This window comes from Poecilia formosa, unplaced genomic scaffold, assembly GCF_000485575.1.
Source record: "Poecilia formosa unplaced genomic scaffold, Poecilia_formosa-5.1.2 Scaffold168, whole genome shotgun sequence".
Taxonomy (NCBI): Eukaryota; Metazoa; Chordata; class Actinopteri; order Cyprinodontiformes; family Poeciliidae; genus Poecilia; species Poecilia formosa.
This window is the reverse complement of record NW_006800107.1, coordinates 206275-216749: the sequence shown is the minus strand read 5'-3', so window position 1 is coordinate 216749 and position 10475 is coordinate 206275. Positions and strand designations below refer to the sequence as shown.

The window sequence follows — 10475 nt, the reverse complement described above, 5'->3', positions numbered from 1 at the left end:
GAGAGACACACATGATGAATCTGATGAAACTATTTGGCTCTTCAATGATAGACAGAAATCTGAAACAAGAAAACTGGTCAAACTTGGAAATTACCACAGAGAAATGAAAACTATATCAGACAGACTGAGTGTTACAGCAAACGGTTCTCTGCTTCTACGTGATGTCAGAGAGGATGATGTTGGCCGGTACACATGCCGATGGATCAGATCACACCAACTATATCACTTTGTTGTGTTTCTATCTGTAATTAAAAGTGAGTATTTACATCATGTAAAAACTAAATTTGTAATTTTACATTTATATTACAGTAATAATGTAGTGATTAAGTTAATACAATATCTTCTCTGTATTTTCTCTATTGTCACCAGTTACTGAGCTGAAGAACCCAGATAAAGTCAATTTGTTCTGCTCTGTGTTGGAATATAATGACTGTGTACATGAGGTGAAGTGGCTTTATGAGGGGAAAGAGGAAAAACCCTCAGATATGGAAATATCCCCACATTCCTGCTCTGTCACTGTGACATTTCCAACATCTCACCTTCATCAGAAATTAGACATTTATCAGTCACTGACATGTAAAGTCACAAACTCAGTCACTAAATCAGTTCAGCTGTTCCCTGTCAGTCCTCAGGTTTCAGGTAAGAAAACCTTTGTATTCATGAAATATTGAAAATCATCTGTAACAATCTGCTCTGTTACAAATTCAACATATTGACTGATACTACAAATATACATTTTTGAAAGCTGTAATTTAGTGACTTGATGCAATCTGCTGGGTTCTTACTTTTTTTTACTTGAATTGTTGACCATAGTGTGTGTTTGAAAACTAGGATCAGCTAGAATGTATTTTAGATTTCACTTTTTAAATCTTTTAACTGAGTTTCTGTTCTTCTGTTACTTTCACTCAACTTGTTTTCTGTTTGCTGTTCAGTATCTTATTTATTTTATTTATTATTTTTTTCTTACACTGTGTTTTGTGTAAACTATGAAGTACTTTGGTCAACTGCTGTTTTAAATATACAATACAAATAAATTTCACATTAACATTGAATTTAAATTATTTGTAAAGCACCTTGATACCATATTTGCTGTGAATTGGTGCTGTATACATAAACTGAACTGAAGTGAATACAGCATCACTAAGCTAAGTTTATCCTCATGTTAAAGCTTTTTATGTTTTTTATTTCTGAAGAAGAAAATCAAACAAAAACAACTAAAGAAGTAGACAAAACAACCAACTCAGCAGATTTTCCATCAGCAAGTAAGTTTACATCATTTAAACCAATGCAATGACCTTCTGTCTCATCAGTAACTTTCATATTGTACCTTGAGACTGATTAGCTGTGTGTTCACTTTCTGAGTAACAACATTGTTTTTATTATAATTAATGATCTTCTTAGGTTTTCCATGGTGGTATATTATTGTTCCACTCTGCTTAGCAATGGTTTTAATGGCTGTCCTGGTGATCATCAGGTGGAACAGAAATAATTCAGAATAAAGAGGAAATGTTATTTTCCTGCTTCAGATCCTTCCAGTTTGTTGAGATGGATCGTTGTGTCTGTGGGTTTAGCAGCTCTCATCATATCGGTCGTTATTATCAACCTGTGGTCAAAAACTAAAGGTGAGAACGTTCAAAAACGAAGCTTAATCCATTAAACCTACTGGGATACAAGGACTTTTTCTTTTGAAGCTCAAATAAAATCTGTTTTTGTTTTTAGGAAATAAAACACAACATTAGAAAACCTGGTAAGTATAATAACCAAATATCTAAATTAGTACGTTGCAGTTTAATTTAGTAAGAAGTGGCTGTTTTAAAGTTTGTTTGTAGATAAGAGCTCATCTTTTCTCTAAAGCTGAGTTGTAATTTCAGCTGATTTAGATGAGAACACTAAACAATCAACCACAACATGATGATGATTGACTGGTGAACCAAAAGTCTGGATTCTGTTGTTGACGTCTGATTTTCACTGGGATTCAGTCATTTTTTTATTAGAGACAATGTCTGGATGCAGGAAGAACGGACAGTTGTAAAGAATCAAACTCTGGTCCACCTCCATAACTAGGCTTTGGTTCAGTGGAAATAAAATCTGGTGCGTTCAAATGCACATGTGAATGCTAAGCTGACTATAGTGCAGGGCATTCTGGGTAAATACAACCAAAATAAATTTGTGTTTCTAGCTCTAGCAGGAGAAATGGCTCATGGTCTTTTGCCAGAGACAAAATTCTGATGCTACTCCATTTTTGTTTACGTTTCATGAAGAAGGAAGTTGCTGGATCAAGGTAGAGTTTTAATTAAGAGGTTTTCACATCGTTTCCTTCAGTGGTTCATGGTGCAGCGTCCCCATAAGTGAGGAGGGGAGCAGGTTTTTCAAACAGTTTGATTTATTTGACACAGAGTCACGTGAAATTGAACCACAGTACCTGAAAATCTAACAAATGCTGCAACTTTGGTCCCAAAACCAACTGAGTCTACTGGACTATCAGGTGTGAGAACAATCTTAATCCACTGAAGTGGATGATTCTGCTGATGACTGAGAATGTGTGAGACGTGTTAAATGAGCAATTCTGATTCACAGACCTATGATAATAACCATTTCTCTGTGTTCTGTATAGAACAGTGGTCTCAAACTCAAGTCTTTGAGGGCCTGCGTCCTGCAGCCTTTAGATGTCTCCTCTTCAGCACACCTGGCTCTAATATGAACTCATTGGCAGGAAGCTCTGTAGAGCTTGACTGCATGATAGTGATTCAGTTTCACAAATTAATTCAAGTGTGCAGGACGAGGGACACATCCAAAAGTTACAGAATTCTGGCTCTCCAGGTTTGCAGTTTGAGAGCCGGTATAGAAACTGCTGCTGGTGGCTGTGAATGAATACCAACAAACTGGAAAGTCTGGGGTTGTCCATGTATTTAGTAGGAGGGTCTGGTAGTTGGTCATGATGATGAGAGAGAATAAGTGAGCAATATCAGTGTGTCAAACAGAACCAATTACATGCCCAGTGTTAATCCAGATTATGTATTTTTTTCTGCAGGAGTGTAACCATGAAGAAGACGAGGAAGGTGTTGAGGTTTATGAAAACTGATCAACAACTTCAGCATCAGCTTCCAGCAGGAATTAGAGCACTGCTCATGATGAATATCTCATTATATTTAACACCAGCAGATGATAGTATAAAAACTGACTATCTTAAAAAGTTACATCTCTTCATGTCAGTTTTAGCCTGAAACTTTATTTCTGAAAACTTTTTTTTTTTGCTTCTGACCCCCACAACATTCCTTACTGCATCATTTGTTTAATATTTGGGGAGTTTAAATCTTAACAATGAAGGAAAGTATAAACAAGGGTCAACATGAAACTTTTTAAATATGTATTTTAAACTGAAATGTTGTTCAACTCATTGTAATGTAATAATGCTGTCGCTGTCCAAACTCCTTAATCTGACCACGAATCAAGTCTTTGGTCTAAACGACTCTCTTTGACCACCAGGGGGAGCACCAGCTGTTAATGAGATTATTGTGGCCAAAAAAACAGAGAAAGTTCATATTCCTACTGTTTGTATCAATTAAAAATGATTTCATGGTTGTTTGTTGGAAAAAATATCCAACTGTTTCTTGTCTACTTCTTTGTTCTGAGTGAAAATCCTTCATAATATTTATAACAAATCTTTAGTACCTTCATTATTTATGTTAATCTATTGGAATTACACCAAGGCCCCAGTAGGGGGCAGCACAGTTAAGGTACACTGATTAATACAGCTTCCTTTTCTTGCTTAATGTTCTTTATATTGTTTTTAAATATGTATTTATACATGTATTTTAAATCTGTATCCTGATATATGAGTGTCAAGATATTTCTTGTTTATTTTGTTGAATTAATGTGCATTTCTTAATTCAAATGTTGAATTATTATTATTATTGTTTTATTTTTATTTTTTACCTTACTTTGTTAAAATAAAAACTAAAGAATAGAGATATTATTTTAATCAATGTTCTTCTTATTCACATTTTTTGGAGCCATTCTGATGTGGATTTTGTGACCTAAACTGACCACTCAGATATAAGGAAGTCAACATCACCCTAATGTGTTGTCATGGAAACTTTAATGACATCCATCAATGTGTTAACCACAAATACTGCTGATCATTGGTGGACAAATATATCTCCTCTGCTGCTGCTGTCACATTCTCAGAATAACACTTCCCCTTCAGTTCTCAGAAAAAATTACTCAAGTTAAAATAAGGAAGCAACAGACATGAGAGGAGAAACATTTCACTTCGTTTCAGTAAGATTACTTTTTCAGAACGTGCGAACATCAGGAGAATAATTCAGGTGAGTTTACTCTTCACTGTTCATCACTTCTAAATACAACAAAAAGTATTTTCATCGTCTCTTTCCTCAGTTCCTTTGCTGATCAAAGTTTAAAATACCTCAGACATAAAAGTTGTTTTTCTATTTTTCTCTTAGTGTCATCACAAATAACTGAGTTTATAAACATCAATATCTGCAGTTAATTAAACAAGTATAAACGGCTAAACACACAGGACACAGTCACTGACAGGAAATGATGCCACTGAAAAATGCATGAGTTTATTTTAATAGGAAACGACATCAGAGACTGAATCATTTGTGAAAACAACAGCAGCAGTAAAGCACCATGGCTGCTTTCAGATGGATTAAAANTAAGAAGTATTTATGGAAATGTAAAGTTTCCTGACATCATGAAACTAAACCCAGACTGTCTGTCCTTCACCTGCTCCATACTACCATCACTTGTGAACATGAAGATACTTAAAGTGGCAGCGTTATATAAAATAACTTCCTGAAGGATGAGTTGGAGATTTTACAGAGACAGAGGCCCAATATCAAGTAGCTAAATTACAACATTATGTTTTTTCTTATGTCATATTTTAAGTCATTTTTATAAGAACTGAAGTTAACATAGGTCCTTGATTATGGTGTATGCCTGGAAAACACATAATACCCTGCTGTCAATTTAAGTTTTTACTGAAATATAAACATAACTGAAGGTAACATAGCCACTTCATAAGACCATTTTATAGCCCAATGTGCTCAGAAAATAGATAATCCTGATTGTTCTTCCTTTTCCACCTGTGGTTCATTTAACAGGAGCATTTAACAATCCACTCACTTTCACCATCGGACATGATGTCAGTCTTCCCTGTGGAAACTTGACAGATAATCTTGAGAAGTGTAAATACACCAACTGGTTTTTCCACAAATCAGGAACCAACAGAACAGTGATGCTGTTTGAATGTGGACAGATTTACAAAGCAGCCAAAACCAAATCAGACAGGCTGAGGATTGCAGCCAACTGCTCTCTGCTGATGAGGAGGGTCACAGATGAAGATGCTGGTCGTTATTTCTGCAGACAGTTTGCAGCAGGACGACAACAACAACCTGATGCTGAAGTGATTCTGTCTGTTCTTGATGGTGAGCATTTAAATTCTTTAATTTCAGCTCAAACTGCCTTTTTATACATCAGTCTAAAGCAACTTAATATTAGACACCACAAAGCATAATGGTAAGGAGTTTGTTCTCTTGGGGAGGAATGTTTCAAATAAAGTTAAATCATTGTAGCCTAACAGTTACATTTTTCACCAGGAAAGCTGAAAGCAAAGACTGAAGCTCAAAACATCTAATCAGTGTTGTGTTCAGTACTGAAAGGTGACTGTAGTTTATCGACTGGCTGCACACAGGAGATTTTTGCTCCACTTTAAAAAGCCACACATTGCTGTCAGGAAGGCAGCCTTTATGTTTCATGTTGCTCTCACTGTGCTGGCTGCTGTTTGTTTTTCAGATACAAAGATAACCGCTACAACAAGAGAATTAGCCACAACAACTAATAAAGTCAAGACAATAAAAGTGGCAACTTCAGTAAAAACAAAACCATGTAAATCTGTTGCGTCAAGGAGGAACATTTGGCCAACAACAGTGACAACAAATCCATTGACAAACATGAATCCAACAAAACAGCCAGGTGGTGACTTTCTGTCATCCTTCATGCTTCTTCTACTACAATCATAAATGCTTAGAAACTTTCCTTATTCCTAGTGATTAAAATGTAATTTAAAAAGTGACCAAGTATTACAGTTTTAATTAACTAGCTTTGTATATGAATCAGATAAACTTGATTAATCTCTTCTGTTTTTTCTATTGCATAATGAAAGTGAGAAGCATAAATGCATATAATTGATGTCAGTTCTATTACATATGTATCTATACTTCCTATTTGATGAAACTGCAAAATTGTCTTTATTTCATCAATTTATGGCCATCAGTGCTCAGATTCCTGCTGATTAAAAATATTCTTTGGGCATAATGGTTTATATAATTTCATCATTAAATTACCATAAGCACAAGTCTTACTAATTGTTTTTTTTTTATTTTCATTATGTCTAAATTTACGACTATATATTTCTCATATTGCACTATATAACAAAATAAAAAATATATTCTTACTTTGTTGTGGATTTTATTTTTTGATTCTCAGATTCAAGTTCTGCAACTACTTCCAAAGAAATTACTAGGCCAACAAACCAGACAGAAACATCTAAACCAAAAACTGAAACACCAACAAAACCTTCAGGACAAACACCTGGGATCTCCACAAACAATCCAACCACAGGTAGACTCATTCTCATCATTGTAAAATATACAGTTTAAATATCAAATTATTTGGTTTATTACATTGAAAGTACAGGCTAATTGGGTCTCTACATAAAATCCTGTTAGACCTTCTGGATTAATGTTCCCTATAATGTTTTGCACTTTAAATAATCCCAACACTCAGTATAAGTTCAAGATTTTCATGTGGTGGATGTTATTTTCATTCATTTCTGTCAACAGCCACCATGAGATCATCACTTCCGTCCTTCTTCATTGTCCAAACTGGAGACGACGTTACTTTGCCCACCGGAAACAGATTCAACCAGGAAAACTGTGAAGGTTCCATCTGGATCTTCACTGATCCTGAAACCAGGGAACCAGTGGTGCTGGTGGACAGTGGACAGTTAACGGACATTGCAGAAACTAAACTGAACAGACTGTTACTGGCTGCCGACTGTTCCCTGGTTATAAAGAACGTCTCCGTTCATGATGTCGGTTCTTACACCAGCAGAACGTTCTTCCTCGATCAACTCCAAGGACCAGACTTCCAAATTTATGTTTTTATCATAAACTGTGAGTGTTACTTATTATTTTTACTTTGATTTAAGCTTACTAATAATTGGTCTGCAATTACTTTTTCACTGTGATCATTCCACCATGATGCCATTGTAGCTCATTTGCTGAATGCTCTTTCATTACATCTCTGCCTGCACCAGTAAGTGAACAGAAGGAAGATGACAGAGTCACTCTGTTCTGCTCCATGTTGGAATTTGCACACTGTATTCACTCAGTAAGGTGGATGTTTGAGGGGGAAGAGGAAGTGACATCAGAGGTGGAGATATCAACAGGTTCCTGCTCCTCCAACGTGACTTTTACTTCAACCAACCCTGAACAGAAGTCAGCACTTTACAGGTCACTGAAGTGTGAAGTGATGAATCCGTACACAGACGAAGTTTGGCGGTTTGTGTTCAGGCCTCAGGCCTCTGGGGAAAAATCAGGTGAGACATGTTTAAAATAATATAAGTTAAAATCTGCATTTGTAAGTTTTACATGAGTCCTTATGGCATGGTGGGAGCTTCGTGTGAAGTTTGATACTTTGAAACACAAATGGCAGGAAATTCAAAGCCAGTGACAGATTCTGGATGGATGCTGATGCTTGAAATTCATTTTTCACAGCTAAAGTTCAGCCTGACGTCTAGATGTGCAGCTTTTCTCTAAATTAGTTCCAACAGAATCATATACATTTTTATTTTGTACACAGCGCTTACTTTAAGGATTCACATTGTCATTTTGCTATAATGTTTTAACTTTGTAGTGTTTAAAGTCTAACCTTTTCAGAGTGGAAATGTCTGTTTCTAAGAATGTTATTGTTTTCAGACTTTGCATATTTGATGAGATGCATCATTGTATCCATCGGTTTGGCAGCTCTCATAATTTCTGTCGTTCGAGTCGAAATCTGGACAAAAACTAAAGGTCAGACAGTTTCCCAAAGTTTATCGAGTTTTTTGGTTGAGGCTGAACTAAAGTTGAGTTTTTTACTCTTTTCAGGAAACAAAAAGATTCCTGGGATTGTGGAGGTAAATCTGGAACAATAAAGTATTTAAAGCAACTAAAGCTGCTTAAATGATATTTAACTATTAGTGGTTTTCAAAGTAGAGCCTCAGTTTTCCAAACTTTGAGTGTTTTGTTGTTTTTTCAGAGCGACGGTGATGAAGATGAAGATGAAGAAATGGTGATCTATGAGGAAATTGGAGATTTTTGTTCTTCTGTGCTGCTGAACCAATGAACATATAGAAAATACAGAAAAGTTATTCAAAACTGAACATTTAATCATTTCAAAGTGTGAATTATTAGCAGTAATATGTTTGTCACATAGTTTCTGCCTCTGCTAAGGTTCTAAACAACTTAGAAAGATTTTATACTGAGTTATAAAAAAAATAGTTTTCTTGTTATTTACCTAAAGAATCAATTTCTGGATCTGATTTTAGGTTGTGAGCATTTTTTTTTATTATAGTGCAATGTGGGAAACTTTTAGTTACTTTTTATTAACTCCTGATATTAATTTGCTTCTTAAGATATTTCTAACCTACAGATGCTGCAAGATAAATTAAACTCTTGGTCCTGTTTTAAAGTTTTTGCTAATTTGACTTTTCACTTGCATCAGATCCATCCATCCATCCATCCATCCATCCATCCACCCATCCAATCTCCAGCTAACGTTCCAGGCGAGAGCATCAGATTCTGGTTTTGATTTTTAAAGTTTCATATGAACATCACTGCACATTATATTTCTGCAGTAACCTCAGATTTCTGAGGTTTTGTTAGTAAGGCCTCTTTGATAAACTGTGCTGGGCTGAAAACTAAAGCAGACTGTTTATATCTTTTTTTTTTTAGTTTTTTTTTGTTTGTTTGTTTGTTTGTTTGTTTGTTTGTTTGTTTGTTTAAAGTGTTTATGCCCATATGCATCATAAGTGTCTGAAAGTAATAATGATGATGCAAAAATCCTTCCAGCTGCTCAGCATCTAATAGTGAATGATTGTCCTGACTTGCAAAGAAAATTCAGATTGGATGGGGAGTCATTTTTAAATCTTGGCACAGATTCTCAGTTGCCACTAGATGGCGTAAATGTCCTGTCAATATTAAATTCTGTTACTATTACATTCAATCTAAGGGTGCAGCTCTGACAAATCAAAAGAAGCGAAGTGTTAACCAGGAACTTTATGGCTGCCTCATTTTAACTGGTCAGTTTCTAAACTGGAAATAAGTTTTAACAAATAAATAACTCCAATACGTTCAATTTTGAAGAAAAAATCCCCCAAACAAAGTGGGAGACATGGCAAAGGATCAAGGAGATCAGTAGGGATTAAATGCTGTTGGACTCTCAGATCCAAACATATGATCAAGCACTGACTAACCAACCTGACATCATCATGGTGGCTAAAACAGAAGAAAGGTTAAAAAGGTGATAGATGGAACAATGCAAAGAAGGAACACAAAAAGCTCAATAAATACCAAGGAGGAAATGCAGAAGCTGTGTAGAGTCAATGCTTTGGTTCAGTTCATCATCTGTGCATTTTTAGCTGTAATCCTCAAACTAGAGGAGATTCCAGGAAGAGAGGAGTGCAGTCAGTCATAAACCAGCTAACCAACAGCTCACCTACTGAGCAAAACCCTGAAGCTCCCAGGCCGCTGATAGAAGGCGATGCTTCAAATGGACCCGCCTGAATGGAAACGTTTTTCTCTTTATCAGATCAAGAAAAAAAAAAAAAAACACCAGACCACATCTGCTGCTACATTCAGTTCAGTCCAGCTGACATATGAAACTAACATATCTATAACCTCAAACATGGTCACATTTCTACTGGTTTTTTGTTCTTCAGTATATAAAAGTGTGTTTGACACATCAAAACTAGAAAGTAGTACTATTACATAAATGTGCCATTTGACCGCTATTATTAAAATTAAAAAAATTTAATTGAAATATTCTAAAAGATTTACTCGAACAAGTTCCTGATGTGAGGCAAAAGTTGAACTCATGAGGAAGTGACACCTTGCAAACAGCCTGCAAGGTTTTCAGCTTTAAGAGGAAACCACTGATAGTCTGAATCATTTGTTCACAAGACGAGACAGAGGAACAATGATCTCATATAGAGATTAAAATGTATTTACAGCTGATACTGGTGCTCGCAGCTACAGGTAAGTAAACCTTTAACAATAACATTACAAAGCTGAATTAATATTTATGCCACATACTTTGTCATTAATCAGTGTTTTGTATGTTCAGTTTTATCCATTTTCTGTCTTGTTCTCTGAACAGCAGCTGCAGGGCAACAACCATCTCAGTTCTCA

General features: G+C 35.6%; 2 protein-coding genes across 2 annotated transcripts in view; both read left to right on the top strand.

The window, feature by feature from the left end:
• Nucleotides 1-5110: 5110 nt before the first annotated feature.
• Nucleotides 5111-9762, top strand: LOC103146811 (uncharacterized). Its single transcript, XM_016677852.1, has 6 exons — nt 5111-5450; nt 6511-6645; nt 6867-7199; nt 7343-7624; nt 8004-8117; nt 9707-9762. The coding sequence occupies exons 1-6, from the start codon at nt 5261-5263 to the stop codon at nt 9760-9762; spliced, it is 1110 nt and encodes a 369-aa protein (XP_016533338.1). The 5' UTR covers nt 5111-5260.
• Nucleotides 9763-10193: 431 nt separating this feature from the next.
• Nucleotides 10194-10475, top strand: part of LOC103146741 (uncharacterized) — a 27327-nt gene continuing 27045 nt past the window's right edge. The window contains exon 1 of the mRNA XM_016677846.1: nt 10194-10322. Coding sequence (XP_016533332.1) covers nt 10286-10322 — 37 coding nt within the window. The 5' untranslated portion in view covers nt 10194-10285. The remainder of the gene's footprint in view (nt 10323-10475) is intronic.